Below are 19,532 nucleotides of genomic sequence, written 5' to 3'. Positions count from 1 at the left end.
AACAGGAGCGCATCCTTGTCATCGGTGCCTACCATATTTGGCATACGAAGCGCATGATCGTTTTCTTTTAACAAAGAGCTGAAGGCGAGAACCATCGACTGCGAAGAGCTTTATAGTTAACAATACATTAGTAGGTACGGTATGAAACTTACCTGTACTATAGGTATGGATATGAACTCTGAGATACTACTATCATTGTGCTGTGATTGGTCATCCCTGTTTGGATCAAGATGAATACACTCCACCTGTCAAAGCTCAAAGCTCAAAGCTCTGTCTTTTTATATGTCTATTGTTTAAAGCACCTTGAGACAAGTGGTGTAAATCGAGAGCAGACGGGAAGAATGACATTACACACCAAAAGTGTACTGGTCATGATGGGAGGAAATACGTGGCTTTTCTAATGCAAATGATGGGTTCAATAACCACGAGAAGCGCTTGCAGGACCAGCTGAATATGCAGGGTGAAGCCTCCAAATTGCAGCCACTAATAAGTCACCCAATAGGTAGTCTAGACTCCAGATGATGTAAGATCCACGGAGTCCGAAAATAACACAAATATGGAGGCTTGCACTAAAAGACAGTAATCTACTACCTAGGAATGCCGGGCTGTTTGTCTCCTCACCCCACACACAGCCTACCCTCTACGACAATCCATCTAAACTCATGCCTTCCTATCGTAATGTCTCGAAAGACACATTGTGCCTAATCGTTATGGAAGCCAGGCCTGAGTTAGGTGAGTGAGACATGTAACAAACACCGCAGATGAGAAACATAGTGTATAGATAGGTCCAGGCAGGTGGTAGCAAAGGTTGTCTTAGAATAGAAGTAATAGGTCCAAATTCATCTCTCTCTACCTTCTCAATCGTCAGCGTTGTTCTCTGTCGTGTCGATACGTTACGTGCATTTTCGTAACAAACTCGAGAAGAGGGAACACAACGCCCAATCACATCAGGATAAGCGATACAGTTGGTTCGCGTGTTCTCTCCACCACTTGTTTATGCAGCTCAATAAATGCCGATGTCGCATATCACACCATTATTCTACTATTGGATGGATGAATGTATCCATAAGCAGTGTTTGTACAAACAAAGGTTTGTGCGAAGTGTAGGTCGTGTGCACCTCCACATATAAAACGCTCAATTGAACGAATAACTGGTATGCATCACGGATGTTGCCGAAAAGAAGCTGTCTCGACAACATGTTGGCCTGGATGCCAAGATGTGTTGATTTTCTCCACTGAGACCTTGGCTGCTTGAACTCAACTGCAACTTACATAACTTGTTTACTATGGAACATGAGCTAGTTTTTGTTACTAATATGATGTGTCGAATTTATTCACTAGTATGCAGGACTCTCAAATGGAAACTTTCACTCTTGTGTGCCGTTTCTTGGTAAAACTTACGATTGCGTAAAACTAGCCAACTGTTGGTTTTATAAGCATGTTGTGCAACCCTCACCTTGCCCCATCATGGTCGTACTCGCTACCGAGGCGAGATCTACTACCTACCTACCTATTTGTTATTAGGTCATTAATCACACATCCAAAATATGTACTACCTAGGAGGTACGTAGCCAAGATGGTGCGATGCCCTATACCAATCAGTAAACATTCCGATGCCAAGACTCTTATCTCATTACTGATATAGCCATCACCATCAGTTATTGCTCCATAGACTACTAAATTGCTAGTATTTGTATAAAAACAAATCAATATTGAGTCAGAATTGATAATGGTTTTGGGTGTGGGATGTGACAATCCGAGTTCCATGTCCTGGCGTTTATATCCCTGAACATTCTATTCTAAACGCGGGTACTATGGGTCGTTGTATATTAGGCTAAACTATTTAACAACAAATTTAGAACTGCCAACAAACCTTGGCATTCATCTACCTAAAAAGTATCTAGGCATAATCTTGCTTGTGATGTGATGTGATGTGATATGATATGAGATGGCCTGATATGATGAGACTGTGTGCATGTGGGAATTGCTGACACGGTCCCAGATCAAAAGAAAAACATCGACTAATGCATCTTGTCTTTCTGAAATCCTTCGTGTTTGTCACGCCCCATAAGAGAGTTTTCCTGATGCTTAGGTAGTTTCACTGTTGGGTGACAGTAAAGCCCGGATATAATATAAGCCTATACGAATTTCCGGCCAAGTCGTTTCGCATGTACCTTCCTCATCTCTGAGAATAGGCCGGGTTTAACAATCCGAGCTGCAGTGAGCACCTGCTATACTCCATGGACTGCACTTGCCCTGTTAACTGCCTGCACTCTGCACACTGCAGAAGGGGCACGGCCCGCTCGTGCTTGCTTAACTCTAAATTATCCTACTTCATCCATCAACATTTCTGTAGGCAGACAAGACAGGCAGTAGGTAAAGATCAATTCATCGTCAGCTCATCAAGAATAACATCCTAACTGCTTAGGTATAACTACAAGTCTCGTCGGTCCGGCATGCTTTCCTTGCTGCTGCACTGCACTGTGGATACGGTACTAATAACTACTGCTATTGCATTGCGGATGCGCAGCGGATACCTCCATGCTAAGCAAGCAGCAAGGTACCTACAGTACGGAGTACAATGCTACTGTATGCACAGCTCGGTTGCAGCGGACCGCACAGACGGACAAGAGACCCTGTAAAAAAGAAAAGGATTAAGCTCGATAGCCGATGACGAGGCCAGACTCTGCTACCAACCACCGATTCAGCCCTGCTTCTGGCACGCTTGGCATAATGTGGAAATGATATGGAAGCTTGTTAGCTTCGTAGATCGTCTGTGGGGGTTGCAGAGACATGTGGGAACTTGCACGGATTGCAAGCTTCACTGACAAGAAGCGGAATGATTAGTGGAAACTTTCGGTCCAATCCTGAATTTGGTTTACGTCCATCGTCAAGCTCAGGAAGTTTTCCCAATGCCAAGCCCTTTGGGCCGTGATTCATCCACCCTCGGTTTGGCACCTCGGGTAATTCTGCTGACGACGGAAGTCCCAAGTGATTAGATCGGCTTATACTTATTAGCTGTGTAAATAGTGAGAAGAGACAAGATATCTGCAACTCCCATTCAATGACATAACTGATATTCGCAGCATCTTTCTAGTAACCAGTCTTCTACTTTATAATTTCGTGGTCATACTCCCGTATTCTACATACCAAGACATTCTACGTCATGTTAATAATAACTGATCTTTTTGAGGCAAACCACCTAATCAAATCTCCAATTTGTAGGCAGATACCTACCTAGCTAGTCATGCTGGTGGGCGCAAGACTAAGGCGTCGACCAACAACTGACACACCTGAACTACTACAATGACAAGATATGGCCTGTGAGGTCTTCTACTTGTGGTAACTTTCGAGACCAAGACATCGAAGCCGTTTGCTGGTGCAAGACTTAGGGACTCTCGAGCTAAGGCGGAGGCTCGGGGATGCGGAACTCGCGAGTCAGTACAGGGCACCATGAAAACACACCAAAAAATAGCATCCAGATCCTTACCGAGCCAAGTCCACGACTCGATCTCTGGCTTCTATTTCCTTAGGTCAAGGGGTGGGTCACGATCTAATTTCCGCGTATGATGTTAAACTAATCATCCATGGTAAATTATCAACTCTAACAAACTCGGAAAAGCTTGCGAGCTATAACGAGACTTGGCTAACGTCCTCCAGTGACCACTGTTTGATCCTTGATAGGACTCAAGTCAGTAACCTGGAGAAAACCTGGCAAGGCTGTCGACACTACCGTAACTAAGAGACCGTTTTGACATTGCTTCTAGAAATCGAACTAAAGTGATCTTCAGGCATCTGAGATCTAGACTTAGCCGTGCCATGTTGCATTGAGAGTTAGGATTAGAAAGCCTGAGAACTGGCTCGTTTTGTTTTCATACATGCTCGCCTCAACTTGACCTGGCTTGACTTGACTTGACCCGACTCGCCTCACCTACCCAAAGCACAATCCCCGCCAACTAATTACGGGCTTGCAGCTAGGGAACACGCAAACATGAGGCCTAGATAGTGAGACTCGGTGACTGCTAGTTAATCCCAATTAACTAAATTCGAAACTAGCGGCGGCATATGCAGTCATCGCGTGCTGTAAAGCAAACGTTCCGTCACGTAACGGCCGGGCTGGATTGGCCTTTTCCGACCTTCGGCCAAGCCTGGCGTGTGTATAGAAAAAAAAGGAGTGTCTCGCAACAACAGATAGATCCTTTGTTGACTCCTGTATAGACCCGCCAAGAAGCGTAAGAGTGCATACTTGGAAGATGGCAAGCATGGATGATACTGTACATGTTGTCTCTTTTCCCGGCCAGCCCTAGAACCAGGTTTACGATCGGATAGGGATTCACAACGGAAGCATCAAGGAACCTCCGCGGGCGATCTGATCTGCCGAGAAGCCTGAGGCATCCCCTTTGTAATTATAGCTGCCTAAGGTAGCTTTGTCCAAAGTCTTCTGCTTTAGCCGTGTCTTTTCCTGGCTACCTACCTATACCGTAGGTCCTGTACTGGTTGTCCTTCAACATTCTCTTGGCGGCACACAACTTATGCAATGAAAGTACCTTCCGAGAATGTCAATCCCTTTGTATAGGATGGTGCCTCTGAGCCCTCACATACAAGCACTCCAGCAAGATGCAACGACTGAAGTTTTGACACTTCATCATGTCCAGACGAGAACCGGATTATTCACTTACGGCTTACCTAAATCATGCGAGCTGCTATGTGAGGCCCTTTTACAAGATCTGGTATACACTACGCCCCTGGTCTTATTTTTGCTTATCCCTTGCTTCTTTAAAGTAATTTATCGAAGAAGTAAAATGTTCTATTACTTGGAAATGTACTAATATTTGCTAGGCAGAAGACCTCCAAATGTGGGCAAAGAGTTTCGGAATGGTCGTCAAGGATATTAAAATGCCTGAGATTAGCCCACAGGCTTTCCGTCTTGAAAAGGGCAACACTTCAGCGTTACTAAAAGGTTATACCGCGCTTGTTGTGGCTCTCGGAAATGCTAAGTACGATGTCGAGCTCATTTCCAGAGACAAGACCTCTACTCAGCAGGAGACGTGGGAATCGTCTTGCGCTCTTCACCTCCGAGAGACAGGGTTAAAAGCTCAGGGAGGACACATTAGATTTCTTTATATCCCGCTCCACCTAGAGCCTGAATAGAGTTCGTTGTCGACCGAAACTCCTATTTCATGATGTGTATCATGTCATGTTCTGTATCTTCACTGCTCTCTGAGCTGCTTGTCGATCTTGTCGTTGACGCCCTTAAACTTGACTTCGATCTCGATTTCGCCTTCGACCTCGTCTGACCTGGCTCCAGGGCCCTCTCTACTTGTTCTAGACTGTCCGCCCTGTTAGTTCAAGATCTGTTGTATTATCGGCACAATCACGTTGTTTACCTAACTTTCCCATCGCAAAAATCATAGACGAGATTTGGGATCCTCAGTATCTCCGACGGTAGGCTGCTTTTCGGGCGATGGGCAGATATCGACTCTTCGCGTAGGATTTTGAAGCATTCGGTGGTAAAATGCTGGCCAAAGGTAAAGTAGGCGCTCACTAGTTTGGTTGTTATAAGAACAAAAGACCTCGTATAAACAGACCGCGGAAGGGTGTCCATCAAAGCCTACCTCTTAACGGGAGCTCATATGCCCGCGGCCCCAATACTTTTTCAAGTTCATCTCCAATCTGCACACACTTTGGTAGTGCGAATCGCTTGGATCTTAGTGTATCGCTTCCTCCACTGACGCATTTTGCCATGGCCGTCATTACCTCGTCCGTCGTAAGGCCTTGACTATGAGCCACATGACACAATGCGACCATGACCATGCAATGTGTTTGAGTCTCTCTTCCAGGTTCAAAGTCCTTGGAGGCGGCAGCGTAAGTATCGAGGAGAGTGTACCAGTCCATGTTTCGGCGTGATCCGATGTGGGAGATGGTTAGCCGACTATGCAAACGTAAAATGTCCTCCGGAGTCGAAGGCCTGTTGTTGTCCCAGTCCTCATCTCCTTGGGGTAGTTTGGCCATCCATGACCTAACCCATTTTATCTGGTCATTCAGGCCTCGTCTTCGGACGTACTTCTGGGCAACTGGCTTTCCAGGGTTTTCGGTGATAAACTCAGAGGCGGCGAAACTTGACGATTGTGGAGTGTTCATGATGTACGGACACAGGATGAGACTTCTAGGTCTGGGCTGAGATAATAAGGGATCCATTTATGTCATGAAGAACCCAAGTTGGGTTCCCCCAACCGTCAGACAGAGGGCTGGGCAATCTATATGGGGGGCTTCAAGTCGGCAGCCGATTGAGCCGCCAAATTTTGGTACCTGAGTAAGGAAGATTGCCTCCGCAAGGGTTCTTTTTTGTGTATTTGAGCCACACCTCGTTTTACTTCACGCCCTCCTAGAAGGGCTGACGGGGTTGTCGGCAGACAAAAGGATGACCTCTGCAGGGCCCGTCAGAAAAAAACAGAGAGCCGAAAGCCATTGTGTCATTGCCAGTTAGACATGACAGTGGCGTCGGTCGTATACCCATCGACGGGGTGTAGAACCAAGCTAGCCGAATCGTCTGATGCCACATCCTTTTCTTCAGCCTTGTTATAAAAGCATTCCATCCTCCTAACAGCCTTAGATTAGGGATACCTGGGAATGCGGATAGCGGACATGGTGTGATTTGGTTCTGGCCCTGTTTCTGATTTGCGTCACCTTTCCCAAGTCAAATCAGTAAATGCGATTCCCCCTCCTCAACTTACTGCCGCTATGCAGGTATGCTGTCGTACCGGGATGTTTATTGGTCGTAAACCCGCTCGACCGGGGATGAATCCATGATTGCAAAGAATTTTCTTCTAAATCTTCAACAGGCCTTGGCTGGAGCTGGACCATCGGTCGATAGCGCAATGCGTCAGGGCCCAGCCTACCAAGATAAGGGAGAAGTGACAAAAGTAATTCGCAAGCCTACACTGTATCCGTCGTGCTCGATGGAGACTTGGTCTGCCGGGGTAAGGGGAGTTATTATCCCGCTGTCTTTTCTCAGTTCCCAAAACTCGGGCTAGCGAATGGTAGCAACCCGGGTTTAACCCCTAGATCTACGGTGAGGAACGCTTGTAGCCGGACCAGGCCAGGGCCTTTGGGCTTGAGCACTAGTCTAGCGTAAGCCATAGGTCTGCAGACACGCAGACTTGGAAATGTTCGGGGGCTTGTTTCAACGGCCTGACAAGAAGTGCGGCTGCAACTCGAGTTGTACTCTAGCGTTTCGGACCAATCCTCCAACCAAAGTTGGGTCTGTTTATTTGTTTGTTTGTTTGCACCCCTCTTTGTTCTGTCATTATAAACCAAATCATCGATCCAAGACCGTAGCCGGGACTAGGCAAGGGGAGGACATGTCGGAATGCCCCGAGCCTCGGCCTGCTGTCAATTTGTCTGCCATTTTGGCATATCGCTATACGCTGATCGTTCAGCAGACCAACAGGGGCCAAGCATGTTCAAGCTAAAAAGCAACGTGGGAATGGTATGGACAGGGTGATGGATGGGTAAAGTGGAGCTAGTGGACTTTCAACTCGATGCAAGCTGCTAGCTTTCGGGATTATTTCAAATATTCGCCTTATGTCAGCGAGGTGGATCGCGTGTGGCTTGATTCGAAAGGCTGTGCATCGGACATGATAAGATAAGATAACAAACTACTGACGTTTATCGGTTGAAGTTGCATGACACCCCTGAAAAAAAGAATGTGGACCCGCCCATGTTAATCTAAAGTGACAATTGAGGACAGCTTGGACTGTCGCAAGACCTCATGAACTTTCCCTATCCTTCAGTCCTTCCTTTGATATTCTCGCAACTGTAGTACTTCATTACTACTGCTCTTCTTGAGCACTCGTCGCTCCTACTCTCTCATACTCTACGTTCGATGGCGGTTCGTTACAATGGACGGTGATCCGGCTGTCGATCCGGGGCTTGACTCTTTCAGCTTGACGTTCCCTTTACCATACCGTGTTGGCTTTATCGCAACTCTAGGTAAGCATGGAAACCCTGTTTCTCGACTTCGTTGTGCATAGCTAACTGTCAAAAGCCGTTTGGGGGTGGGGTTTGAACCTTCATTGCCTCTATCTATTCAACGTCGACGTTCCTCAGTTAATTCGATATCCCGGTCGAGCATCGCCGCAGCACATACCGCACCATGGCTCAACGTACCGCCTTGCGATTGTCCTCTCAGCTTTGTTTGCCTTATCCATATCTCTCTTCTGGCTATGCACATGGGGTGTAGCTGAACGTGTGATTGCGTTTGGCTGGATGCCGTTGGCATACCTTGCAATTCTGATCGCAATGTTTGTTGTTCCATTACGAAATCTTCCCAGTGGTGGGAGACGAAGGTTTCTAGCTACCTTGAGGCGCGTGAGCATAGGAGGTCTTGCTGAGCCTCAAGATGGAAAATTTGGAGACATCCTTCTAGCTGATGTTCTCACATCATACGCAAAAGTCTTTGGGGACCTCTTCATCACCCTATGCATGTTCTTCACGGCTCAGGGGTCGTCTACGCAACGACCTGATCGTAATTGCGGAGGGATAGTCCTCGTGCCTTTCATCATGGGAGTGCCGAGTTTGATACGATTCCGCCAGTGTTTGATCGAATATTTTCGTGTTCGGCGGGCTCCGTACAAAGAGTCCACAGGATGGGGCGGCCAGCACCTAGCTAACGCGCTCAAATATTCAACGGCATTCCCTGTTTTAATCACCAGTGCTTGGCAAAGATCAGCTGAGGATCCCGAGTCCAAGGCAGCTCTCCACAAGGCTTGGCTTGTTGCTGTCGTCATCAATTCGGCCTACTCCTTCTATTGGGACGTGGCCAAGGATTGGGATATGACTCTCTTCTCTTCGAGACAAGACCGAGAATCTCCTACTCATCCCTTTGGACTGCGAGATCGCTTAGTCTTCAAACCCCCCAATCTCTACTATCTCGTTATTGCCATGGACCTGATGTTGAGATGCACGTGGTCAATGAAGCTCAGCAGTCGCTTGGACAAGTTCAGCGATCTAGAGGGAGGTATCTTTCTCATTGAGTTCCTGGAGGTTTTTCGTCGATGGGTATGGATATTCCTCCGTGTTGAGACAGAATGGTTGAGAAATAATTCAACTGGCCTTGGAGTTGACGACATTTTACTTGGAAATTATCAGGGCAAGGACGATGAAGACGATTGATATCTTGACCAAGAATTCGGGCAAGGAAATGACAATTAGACGATGGGCTTACCCAGGCGTCTGGGCAATTTTCATAGAACTACGACTCTCAATGATATCTTCAATGACGACTCTTCACCACACTTTTGTTGAAGCAGACTGATTTGCCTTCCCCTCATGCTCTTTTCACGACTCAATTTCCTGCTAAGGATTTATGGCTATATTGGATGCGCCAACATTTTATCTTGCTGAGGTATTCGCTGCCAAAGACTCAAAATGCCACGATGCCATCCCCGGTAATCGGAAACCCTTACGGCATTATGGCAACCGACCTGACGATCTTGCCGCCATAAGCCAGATGGGTAATCTCGCGCCTCTCGATAACAAACTTGCCCTTCCTGGACGAAGCTTCGGTCTAAACGCCAATGAGCCATGCCAAGTCCAAGTTGGTGCAGCGAATGAGCAATATGCGGAAAAGACAATGCCTTTGCGAAATTCAGAACATTGCGGTGAACCGTGAAAGAGCTGGCCTTGGAGACGCAACTGATGGCGCTATCTTATTTACTTCCCGCCATTAGTCTGCTGGTCGTTCTTAACGATTGTTGTGTCTGTGGCCGCATGGTTTTCCGACAACGAGGACTTATTTGAGTGTCGTGTAGTCCAGCTCGCCACATTCAGATGCCGAAGATGGTTGGAATCTTTTCTTATTCAATCTAACCTGTTGGCGAAGTATCCATTTTCTTCTTCCTTTGGGAACAATTCGCAAGGCGCGAGCGGTTTGTCTTTGCCGATCAAGACTGGAATGTTGCTCAGGTTTCTGGCCAATGTGTCGGTCAGTTCACGGAGCCTAGACGCAAGCCTCCCGCCACAACCCGCTAAGTGCCAGGTGACTCTGGATGAAAATGGATTGAAGCTGAGGCGCCATAGGCTTGGTCGCAAGGCCGAAAATGCGATGGCTCAAACTCACAATTGCCTAGAGACACTCATAAGATGGTGTTGGCCGACTCACGTCCTTGTCGGGCGAGGGGTTTCCTCTACCCATCTTTCTTTCTTTCTTTAAACACCCGGGTTCGACAACTTTTTAATTGAAATTCCAGAGCTATCTCGACGGCATTGATCCCACGCTTTGACTGAGCAGAAGTAGTTTGCCGTGGCGAGGTTGACTTGGACGAAGTCTGCTCGTTATTTAGACCAAGGGAACCGTGTGCCTTTTATAAGGTTCGATTGAGGTTCTAAGTGTTGGTTGCAGAATCAACATCGGTCCCGCAGGGTTGCAGGCCGATAAATCATATATGATACATGCAGGGCCCTGGCCTTTACCATCCCAGTTTCATCGACCTACAACGGACGCCAAAGCAGAGTTTATCGAGGATAGTATACTGTCAACCAATATGACAAGTTATGTACGGCCAATGAGTAGTATAGAACTTGTGTTACCACCACAAAATGCATATCTATACTGCAACAAGCCTCTACCTCCGCCTCCAACAACACCGTCAAGGCACTCTTCAAACGCAAAGCCTCCAAGGTTCAGTGCCTTTCCGAAGACCTCGGGGCCAGGAAACAATCCCAAAGTGTTGCCTCAACAGCCCCCTGTGGTTGTGCCCAAGGCTTTGACAAGGCAGCGCGCATCACGAATGAGTATATCAGGTACATCTTTGCGCGAACGACGGTCTTCACAAAAAATTCAACAAATCACTGGCCACGATATTGGTCCTGGTATCGATTGGGCGCCCCCTACAGCCCGGGCTCCCTATTCGCCTTCAATTTCGCCCAAGTCCTTTAGAGACGATTCATCTAGTGGTTACAGCATCTCACTAGATGAGCCCATATTCGACAATGAACCTACGCCGCCCGCAGATTATCACCCGAGAGCTTCGGACAGCAGCATGCCTCCACTGGAGCCAGACTGCGATAGCGTGTTGAGCAATCAGAGTTGCATGGTCCCAGAATCACCCAAAACCCATAGTGGATCTATTTCGCTTCATGTCGAGAAGACGAGACGTCTGAGTAGCGTTGCGTCTGCGTTGGCGGCATTGGAACCTTTCCCGAATCTAGACGACCCGTTTGACGAAGATGCCAACTGGCAGGCAGGCTCGTCTTATAATTACTTTAGTGATATTGAGACAGCGGATGAGTACCATCGAATTGCGACCAGGTTGGCCAACAACGACAAACGCCAGTCGCTACGTGGGACCTCTCCCCTTACACGGTCTCGCAGTTCACTCAGTCGGCGGCTGAGTGTGTCAGCGCGGTCACTGTTTACACGAAGAAAGGATTCTGGTCTGTCTGCTAGCTCTAGTCGAGCGTCCCTGACCGCCACCAACCATCCTACAAAGGGGCCCTACTCGCCTTCCATTCCTCCCTCAACTGACGATGCAAGCATGGTATCTCCGCTTCGCAGCATGTTTGAAATTGAGGATGAGTATGGGTTTTTTGGCGATGAAAGCAGTGTGAGTGTGAGAGGAGTTACCAGGGACTTTTTTGCTCACAGGAGTGAGGAACAAACATCAACAGAGCTTGGTACACCTCATTCGATGCCACAAATCCCGGAGCAGCCACAGGATCACAAGATCTTGTCAATGACGGGGGTACAGGTCAAGAACCTACTTTCGAATGCGCGTGATGGGGCGAAATCAATCCAGATTTCCAGGGTTGAGAGGAGAAGAACGCAGCTTAGGACGCAGATCAAGATGATTCCAGAGGAGGAAGCTGGTCGTTAAGCGATAAGCGATGAAAGACAGAAATGAGAACGGGCATGCCCTGGACTGAGAGATGGATTGCTTGCTATTGGGTTTAGCGCGGCGTCATGTTGAAAGAGATTCTCCAAAACGTTTTTGTCAATACGGTCACTTATTAGACATAATTCAATCAGATCTTACCTATTGTACTGTATTAGTGCTTGTACCGTCCTACAGCATTTTGTGTTGAGACAAGACAGATACTAGATTAGACTAGTTGATTGACCATTGCTCAAACAGAGCATTTATACTTAGTTTCTCTTGGCACTTCTGTTGTCTTTGGTCTTATCAAAGGAATTGATTTAACAAATCCCACTATATCTGTCCTACCCTGTGGATCTCTCCCCGGCTCTACAAGTATTTCCCCCGCAAATCAAGATCCGGAGCCGGAGCCGCTTCCAAGCCGAGGCATCCACATCAAGGCTCGACTCTTAGACCATCTCAACCTAATTAATCAAAGAGGAAACAACCTAGGAAAAACAGAGACAAAAATCTGATTTGAGGTACAAGGCGGGCGTCGATCTTGTTTTCTCGGACGATCAGAGTTTCTGCATTGCTGATCACTCACCACCATGATCCACGATACAGGGGCCTCAATCAATAACGAGCCCTCTAAAGATACAGAACCAGCTGAAAGCCACAGCATCACTGACGTCGAGGTTATTGAGGCGCTACAGAAGGGCATCCGCGAAGCTGCTAGTGATAACGTTAGGGAGGAGCTGATCAACGAGGGAGAGGCGTCGCTTTATTATGACTCTCTGACCATGTCGCCCTTGAATGCAATGTCCGCTGTGAGTTTGGTTTTGTATTAATCCTCTTATTTACATCTAGTCTTCTTTTTCTCCTCTGCGTTCTGTTTCCATCCCAATGCGTTTATTATCAGATTCTCCTCATGTATACTGCAGATTACTAACAAACATCATATCTCGCAAGGCCGCAATTGCCCGCTTCCGCGCCTACAAGCCTCCCTCATTCCCGCTATGGGACCGTCTTCCGGTTCGGAGACGTGCTGCTGTCTTGATACTGCTGTATGCTGACCGTCGTGGTGATTTACGTGTTGTCATCACCATGCGTGCCGCGAGCCTGAGGAATTTCTCGGGGCATGCCGCCTTCCCTGGAGGCAAAGCGGATGATGCTCAAGAGACACCATGTAAGACGTTCCTGTCAATTGTTCCCGATATTCGCTGATCCAAATCCACAGTTCAAATCGCCCGCAGAGAAGCCTGGGAAGAGATCGGGCTTCCGATGGATGATTCCAAACTCCCTAAACCATTCCGAGTAGAGCATCTCTGCTATCTACCGCCTTCTCTAGCCCGGACGCATCTCGTGGTGAGACCGTGCGTTGCATTTCTACACGCGGATCAGCGAACAGCAGGAGAGCCCGCTCCTAATGTGGAGGAGTCCATGATCCCCCGTTTGGACGCACGCGAAGTTGCTGCTGTTTTCAGCGCACCTTTCTACAATTTCCTGCAGGCGAACGACCTCCCTCCTGCTCCTGGCGAGTCGCTGCCCGAGGGACAGTGGTACGATGGCTTCTGGCATTCATGGAAAGACCACAAATGGCGAGTGCACAACTTTTACGTACCCGTCAATAACCAAAGCATATCCAAGCCACGAAAGGACAGTGAGCAAAGCCAGCTGGTAGAGAAGCTGGAGAAAGAAGAGGAGCCAGACGGCAGGTTCAAGGTGTGGGGAATGACAGCGCGTATCTTAGTAGACGCGGCGAGAATTGCATATGCACAGGAGCCCGGGTTTGAGCATAACGACAGTTTCGGCGATGAGGATATTATTGCGCATGCGGACAGCTTGGGAGAGCTGGGGGACAAGGTTCAGGAGAAGCCACATGAAAAGAAGACCGAACCTGGGGAGGCGGCGAAGATGTAGAGGTGTTTACATGGATAGATTGAAGATTAGCGAATCATGAGAACGATATATCGATACAGGTTTGCAGTATAAGAATGTACCTGTAGAAATCACAATACATTTAGCCTCATGCTAGCTCAGCTGAAGATGATGGGACCAGGTACGATATTGTACTCTAGCCCAAGCTGCAGGTTATACGGAAATAAATTTGGCTTGTTCTTTACTCATTTGTTTATCCTAAGTGTATTCTGAGCATAGCTTGAGCCGAGGGGTTCCCCCCGAAGTTACTGTGCTGTCTTGAATGGGATTTCGCCCGGGTCCGCAGGTACGTGATTACCTACTTCAATCAAACTTATAGCTGTTCCAACGGTAACGCCGCATAACGCATGGCCCTACCACAATCGTTTCTCTTACAAAATTCGTCTTTAGTGGCATGCGTTTTCCTTTGTGGCCGAAGTTCTTTGTCCAAAGAACAAATATCCGAGAAATGCGCCAAGAGAAACAGAAATCATGACCCAACCATTGTATGTCATGAAAACAAGCCTGTCTTTGTTAAAACCACCCTCGTCCACGAATTGCAGGAGATATTAAATATACTTACATGAGCATAAAGGCGTAAAAGTTCTGCAGAGCGTACAAGACGGCCTTGATGAGGTGGGCGCGCTGGTCGGCTTGTCCATGGGATTGTCCTGACAGGATGGGAGTCGATTCAGTAACAGGAGCATCAGACAGACCTCACGGTAAGACTTAGCAAGGGTGCGATTTTATATTTTCCCCAAAGACTTTAGACAGATAGGGCAAGAGGATACAGCGTAGCATTCTGTTTTCTTTTGTCCTTGGGGTTTCCTGGATAGGAAATATGTGCAATGGCCGTGCAGAGACGGGAGAAGGAGATAGAAAGCTTACTGGGGGCGGAGCGGACGCGGTTATCGAGAGCTTGTTCGTAACGACGGGAGACAGATCGGAGGGCTTCGTAGCCAATGGCGAGGAGGATGACGGCGATAAGAGAGAAGAGGAGTGACGTTGTTGAACGGACGTGCCATTGACGGAAGACAATGCAGAGGTTGTTGGTATCCCAAGTGAAGAGCATCTAAATTGGTGCTGTTAGCATATGTTCCCGTCCCTATTCAGAGAGAGGCTGGGTTTACATACGTTCATACTACACATGTCCTTCATGCCTCCTCCATGGCCATGATCCATATCTCCATGGTCCATACCGCTGTGATCCATGTGTGAGTGATCCATCGTGAATATGCTAGTAATTGATGTCGAGGGTTGAGGTTATAGAATGTAGAAAAGACGTCGGCCGGTATATAAAGTCGGTCGAGTGTAGAAATGAGCTCAAACTTGCGCAAGGTCAGGCGGATCTCTTATGGCGATGGTTAGAGGTCAGTCGATAATAAGGGAGTAGATGCAGAACAGTAGGTGTCGCAAATGGGTGGATGGAAGGAATGACGCGACAACAGGTACATGCAGGTGCACTCAATATATGTGATGATACAAGTACCTAATGTTTTAGCTTCTAATTTCAGAGGGGAGGGGTCGTCTCTAACCCTGTCTTCTACTGCGGGGAGCTACTGTGATACTGCACTGTATCCAGGTACAAAACAAATGAGACTATCATATATTAGAGAGTAATATATTATGATTGTTGATGAGTTGTAATTTATTGTCTTGCTAATAAGTTGCAATGATAAAGTACTAATATTTAGATAACGTCACAGCCTCTCCCGTGACATCCGCAACTGCCACTTACAAATTATCCGCAGTTGAAAAACACCCCCTCCTCACTCATATTAATCAACATTACTTCGACATCTACGTACACACACAAACAAACCAAGACCAACTTCAAAATGCTCGGACCTCCTGTGAATCTTCCCAAGTGGTCAGTCAAATGTCCACCTATTCAACCCAGACATGATTACTGAAACATGACCAACTCATGATGAGCATAATAGGCTTGAAGAAAACTCTCATCTCTTACAACCACCCATCAACAATTACTGCGTCTACAATGACGATTTCACTGTGATGGTGAGTGTTGCCTAACGAATCTCTCGTGTATTCTGTACGGCTCAGTTACTGAACATCTCTAGATTGTTGGTGGCCCCAATGCTCGTACCGACTACCATATCAACCAAACCCCAGAATGGTTCTATCAATACAAGGGCGCTATGATGCTCAAGGTCGTCGATGAGGGTAAATTTCGCGACATCATCATCCACGAAGGCGATATGTTTCTCCTGCCCGGTAACACGCCTCATAACCCTGTCCGCTTCGCAAACACCGTTGGAGTAGTCCTCGAGCAGCGCCGTCCCAAAGATTCACTCGATCGAATGCGCTGGTATTGTGCTGAGTGCGGCGAGGTTGTCCACGAGGCTTCCTTCCATTGTACCGACCTGGGAACTCAGATCAAGGCGGCTGTAAATGACTTTAAGAATAGCGATGACAAGAGGACGTGTTCCAAGTGTGGGGTTTTGGCTGATGTAGCACCGAAGCCGGGAAGTATTCAGGATCCCAATTTGGAGTGATAATATTCTATTTTACATGATTGGAAATTCAAATCTTTCACTATGTATTTTGTTTCATCCCACCATGTTTCCCTCTAGGTCTCAGAGAAGGTGTATGAACTGGGCGACTCCTCGACGGGAATCTCAATAGCACCCTCCTCCACCTCCTTTCCATCAATCCTTAAGCCAGCGCGAACAACATCACCAGGCGCAGCAGGGCCGACACCAGCAGGTGTACCGGTGAGGACAATGTCACCAGGGTGAAGAGTCATTACCTTTGAGATGTCGCTCAGAATGCGAGGGATCTGATAGATCATCAGGTTGGTCGAGCCCTGCTGCTTGGTCTCGCCGTTGAGCTGGAGGAAAAGCTCCACGTTGTGAGGGTCCTGGATGGCGGTCTTGGGAATAATGTTGCTCATGGGCAGGAAAGTGTCGAAGCCCTTGGCAATTGACCATGGAAGACCCTTCTTCTTGGCCTCGTTCTGAGCGTTACGGGCGGTAAAGTCAATGGCAACAGCGTAAGCTATGATATGTCGGTCAGCATCCAATAGTTTCTGAAAAGTGTTGAATATCGCGCACCCTTGACAGCATCCATAGCACCCTGAACATCAGAGGCTTGTAGATCTCGAGTCAGCTTGCCGATGATAAGAGCCAGCTCAACTTCGTAGTGCATCTCAATGCCCTTGGGTCTCAGGACAGCACCCTCACCAGGGAGCACGATGGACGAGGTGGGCTTGAGGAAGAAGAAGGGCTGCTTTGGCTTAGCACTGTTGAGCTCGGCAATATGTTCCCTATAAGATAGATATCAGTATGTGCTATAGTGATTGAGAATATGAGAGCATACGCAAAGTTGCGGCCAATACATATGACCTTGCCTGCTTGCTTGAGGCTGGATGAGGCTTGAGGTGCCATATTGGCCATTGTGCGTCTGAGAGCAAACATGATGAAGGCAATAGAGAGGTTTGTCTAATTGATAGATAGTTATAAGAAAAACCACCTTCTGTTGAATTGTTGGTAAAATACTCAGTAGTTGAGCTTGAGTCTGAGTGGCTTCGGACACATCCTCCGATACAAAGTTTCGGAGATTGAGTCCCGAAAAGTGTCAAGTTCAGGGTAGCTTAGATTGTGGGTATGACTTGGTGGCCAAATTCAATGCCCAAGACCCTTTCTTTGGTGATTGATTATAAGTCTATTTTTGAATGTGAAGTAATAACCAAGTCGAGTGTGACCAAGTCTTGAGTCAAAGAAACGTGATCCTGGAGTCCACCAACACACGTCAAAGGACACAAAGATACCGAATCTTATTGTTCTGGAGTAGGACCAATCCACCAATATGAGATGAACTCTCCCCTTTCCCATTTCATGATGCTTATAAGAACAACAATAGGCGCTGTCATTGACACCTCAGAGATCTTCATCCTTCAATACACTCAACCAACTACAGAACCCAACATGTGCAAAAAATTCATTCGCTGGTTCTGTTGCCCCGTGCAATCTCAGATCTAAATGATATACCACCCATCCCACAAAGACCACGGTCTGCAAACCCTCTTCGAATATGGGTTAAGTGGAGGTCTAATGATCGTATACTGGATTCGCTGCGCCCGAACCAATATTACCGGCTGTGACAAGGCTCCTCTCAAGACTCGGATTGAGCTCTTCAGTATCCCTTGTCCTGACTGCACACAAGACCGCGCTTCTGCCATGTCTACCCGCCCCTTTCAAACATATCTTGAAGAACCAAACGTCAACCTACATGCTGATACCCTGAGAAATATCTACGCTGGCTATATGTAGTAGTTGTTGGCCCACATACGTGCTTTCTTCAGACATGAGCTTGACTTGGAACCACTCGGCGGACTGTCTGCCGTGACCTATATTCATGGTTTAAACTGCACTGAAAATCCATACCATATCAGACGGCAGCATCCAGACCGAAACAACTACCCCGAAGAATGTTTGACAGAGTGTGCGTGTACAGTTGACCCTGCGGCTCACAATCTTTCTCGTGCGGCCCGCAATCAGGAAGCCATGCGCGTAAGAGACAAGAGAGCCTATGGGTGGTTTGAAGCCATTCAACAAGACGTACGTCTGGAAACGTATCAAACCGAATACTTTGTCCAACTTCCCAATCAGTTGGCAATCAACTTGGACGAGGAATCGTCAGAAAAACATGACCGTATGGTAGAACGCGTTGGCCAGCAGGTGATGTCCCTCTGCCTCCTCAATCACAACCCAGACCTTCAGACCCAATGGACTGCTCGTTACGACGATTTAGATGAGTAACACAAGAGGGTAAGGCACCGTGAGGCTTTGTATCTCATCATAATCCGCTACGCTACCGCTGATCCTGGCATCTCACTCAGCTTCGCAGACGAGCTCATGACAGACATACTAACCATGCTCGCACCGGGTCTTAACGAGACGGACTCTAGTGTCCAGCACTTCTTCTGCAATATTGCCGCCTACAAAGACTTCACTGGAATGACCGCCATATGTGGCCAAATGACAACTGGAGACATTATTAGAAGGGGCAAGTGGAACTACAGGTAGGAGTGTATGGATCAACAAGATCATCTTCTCAACACGATGAGGCGCAACCGCAACATATCCTTTCGGAATATCGTCAACAAGCAAAGAGTCGCAGAAACAGTCGCCCAAAGGTACAGGATTGCTGGCTCTGCCATCCTTGACACCGACGAGATGCGAGACTGCGTCATCTGCAGCGACCCTTTCGACACATCAGGGGATGACTTTGTTCCTGAGCATTTTGCCGTCATTCAACTTCCTTGCTGTGCCAAGTTTATCCACACACAATGCTTCAAAGGAGTTACTACTGGAAAGAAGCAGGCTTGCTCGTTCTGCAACGCCGATCTCGAAACAATAGGTATGAACCTAGGTGACGGGACTGAGTTTTTGTCATTTTCATTACGTCCCGCGGAGCTCCCACCGGGATTACACCGTTTCTCAACCGACATAGAGAATGCCATTGCAAGATTCGTTGATCCAAGAGGCATCGCTCTGCTGAAGGAGTTGAACAAGGTTATCGAAGATGAGGAAGATATTCCCAGGGGTGCTCTTGGTGCGGTGTACAAGGACTGGCCTATGAACGCGAATTAATGAAGGGTTCAGGAGACTAAATTTGCTTGATGTTGAATACGAGATGCGGGCCATCTTCTGGTTATTGTGGAAAATGGAACTAATTAGGTCAAAGTGCCAAGTGGCATGAATACTCATGGGCGGACAAGTGTCCCTTGTGTCT

General features: G+C 47.5%; 10 protein-coding genes across 10 annotated transcripts; 7 read left to right on the top strand and 3 right to left on the bottom strand.

Moving 5' to 3' along the window:
* Positions 1 to 4,647: 4,647 nt before the first annotated feature.
* Positions 4,648 to 5,151, top strand: EDB82DRAFT_526594 (uncharacterized protein; the record flags this gene model as incomplete). The annotated part of the gene is made up of 2 exons (XM_065609159.1): positions 4,648 to 4,707; positions 4,840 to 5,151. 2 exons carry the CDS (start codon positions 4,648 to 4,650, stop codon positions 5,149 to 5,151), a joined length of 372 nt encoding a protein of 123 aa, XP_065463879.1.
* A 59-nt stretch (positions 5,152 to 5,210) lies between these two features.
* On the bottom strand, positions 5,211 to 6,141 carry EDB82DRAFT_526593 (uncharacterized protein; the record flags this gene model as incomplete). Its single annotated transcript, XM_065609158.1, has 3 exons — positions 5,211 to 5,330; positions 5,393 to 5,544; positions 5,616 to 6,141. 3 exons carry the CDS (start codon positions 6,139 to 6,141, stop codon positions 5,211 to 5,213), a joined length of 798 nt encoding a protein of 265 aa, XP_065463878.1.
* Positions 6,142 to 7,686: 1,545 nt separating this feature from the next.
* Positions 7,687 to 9,273, top strand: EDB82DRAFT_225387 (EXS family-domain-containing protein). Its single transcript, XM_025727023.2, has 2 exons — positions 7,687 to 7,992; positions 8,048 to 9,273. Exons 1-2 carry the CDS (start codon positions 7,902 to 7,904, stop codon positions 9,172 to 9,174), a joined length of 1,218 nt encoding a protein of 405 aa, XP_025581531.1. The 5' UTR covers positions 7,687 to 7,901; the 3' UTR covers positions 9,175 to 9,273.
* Positions 9,274 to 10,544: 1,271 nt separating this feature from the next.
* On the top strand, positions 10,545 to 11,876 carry EDB82DRAFT_526590 (uncharacterized protein; the record flags this gene model as incomplete). Its single annotated transcript, XM_025727020.2, has 1 exon — positions 10,545 to 11,876. One exon carries the CDS (start codon positions 10,545 to 10,547, stop codon positions 11,874 to 11,876), a length of 1,332 nt encoding a protein of 443 aa, XP_025581529.1.
* A 233-nt stretch (positions 11,877 to 12,109) lies between these two features.
* EDB82DRAFT_504967 (NUDIX hydrolase domain-like protein) lies at positions 12,110 to 13,920 on the top strand. The gene is made up of 3 exons (XM_025727019.2): positions 12,110 to 12,685; positions 12,828 to 13,044; positions 13,096 to 13,920. The coding sequence occupies exons 1-3, from the start codon at positions 12,467 to 12,469 to the stop codon at positions 13,776 to 13,778; spliced, it is 1,119 nt and encodes a 372-aa protein (XP_025581528.1). The 5' UTR covers positions 12,110 to 12,466; the 3' UTR covers positions 13,779 to 13,920.
* Positions 13,921 to 15,409, bottom strand: EDB82DRAFT_504963 (Ctr copper transporter family-domain-containing protein). Its single transcript, XM_025727018.2, has 5 exons — positions 15,311 to 15,409; positions 14,910 to 15,264; positions 14,664 to 14,847; positions 14,359 to 14,446; positions 13,921 to 14,300 (listed from the first exon to the last, which is right to left on the bottom strand). The coding sequence occupies exons 2-5, from the start codon at positions 15,000 to 15,002 to the stop codon at positions 14,183 to 14,185; spliced, it is 483 nt and encodes a 160-aa protein (XP_025581527.1). The 5' UTR covers positions 15,003 to 15,264; positions 15,311 to 15,409; the 3' UTR covers positions 13,921 to 14,182.
* A 204-nt stretch (positions 15,410 to 15,613) lies between these two features.
* Positions 15,614 to 16,291, top strand: EDB82DRAFT_526587 (3-hydroxyanthranilic acid dioxygenase; the record flags this gene model as incomplete). Its single annotated transcript, XM_025727017.1, has 3 exons — positions 15,614 to 15,645; positions 15,719 to 15,794; positions 15,857 to 16,291. The coding sequence occupies 3 exons, from the start codon at positions 15,614 to 15,616 to the stop codon at positions 16,289 to 16,291; spliced, it is 543 nt and encodes a 180-aa protein (XP_025581526.1).
* Positions 16,292 to 16,365: 74 nt separating this feature from the next.
* On the bottom strand, positions 16,366 to 17,212 carry EDB82DRAFT_477235 (uncharacterized protein; the record flags this gene model as incomplete). The annotated part of the gene is made up of 3 exons (XM_025727016.1): positions 16,366 to 16,793; positions 16,850 to 17,061; positions 17,115 to 17,212. 3 exons carry the CDS (start codon positions 17,210 to 17,212, stop codon positions 16,366 to 16,368), a joined length of 738 nt encoding a protein of 245 aa, XP_025581525.1.
* A 1,089-nt stretch (positions 17,213 to 18,301) lies between these two features.
* Positions 18,302 to 18,823, top strand: EDB82DRAFT_526585 (uncharacterized protein; the record flags this gene model as incomplete). Its single annotated transcript, XM_065609157.1, has 2 exons — positions 18,302 to 18,552; positions 18,637 to 18,823. The coding sequence occupies 2 exons, from the start codon at positions 18,302 to 18,304 to the stop codon at positions 18,821 to 18,823; spliced, it is 438 nt and encodes a 145-aa protein (XP_065463877.1).
* Positions 18,694 to 19,523, top strand: EDB82DRAFT_225092 (uncharacterized protein). The gene has a single exon (XM_025727014.2). It carries the CDS (start codon positions 18,830 to 18,832, stop codon positions 19,388 to 19,390), a length of 561 nt encoding a protein of 186 aa, XP_025581523.2. The 5' UTR covers positions 18,694 to 18,829; the 3' UTR covers positions 19,391 to 19,523.
* Positions 19,524 to 19,532: the final 9 nt, after the last annotated feature.

The sequence above is a fragment of the Fusarium venenatum genome (assembly GCF_020744135.1).
Source record: "Fusarium venenatum strain MPI-CAGE-CH-0201 chromosome Unknown EDB82scaffold_3, whole genome shotgun sequence".
Classification (NCBI taxonomy): domain Eukaryota; kingdom Fungi; phylum Ascomycota; class Sordariomycetes; order Hypocreales; family Nectriaceae; genus Fusarium; species Fusarium venenatum.
This window is presented reverse-complemented; position numbering and strand designations above follow the sequence as displayed.

Bases quoted from the DNA above. Each gene is read 5' to 3' on its own strand.
- EDB82DRAFT_225387 (XM_025727023.2), top strand. From the start codon at position 7,902: ATGGACGGTGATCCGGCTGTCGATCCGGGGCTTGACTCTTTCAGCTTG. The intron at 7,993-8,047 runs GTAAGCATGGAA...AACTGTCAAAAG, and splicing joins TGGCTTTATCGCAACTCTAG to CCGTTTGGGGGTGGGGTTTG.
- EDB82DRAFT_504967 (XM_025727019.2), top strand. From the start codon at position 12,467: ATGATCCACGATACAGGGGCCTCAATCAATAACGAGCCCTCTAAAGAT. The intron at 12,686-12,827 runs GTGAGTTTGGTT...ATATCTCGCAAG, and splicing joins CCTTGAATGCAATGTCCGCT to GCCGCAATTGCCCGCTTCCG. The intron at 13,045-13,095 runs GTAAGACGTTCC...CCAAATCCACAG, and splicing joins TGATGCTCAAGAGACACCAT to TTCAAATCGCCCGCAGAGAA.
- EDB82DRAFT_504963 (XM_025727018.2), bottom strand. From the start codon at position 15,002: ATGGATCACTCACACATGGATCACAGCGGTATGGACCATGGAGATATG. The intron at 14,447-14,663 runs GTAAGCTTTCTA...CCATCCTGTCAG, and splicing joins CCGCGTCCGCTCCGCCCCCA to GACAATCCCATGGACAAGCC. The intron at 14,301-14,358 runs GTAAGTATATTT...TAACAAAGACAG, and splicing joins TTTTACGCCTTTATGCTCAT to GCTTGTTTTCATGACATACA.
- EDB82DRAFT_225092 (XM_025727014.2), top strand. From the start codon at position 18,830: ATGGATCAACAAGATCATCTTCTCAACACGATGAGGCGCAACCGCAAC.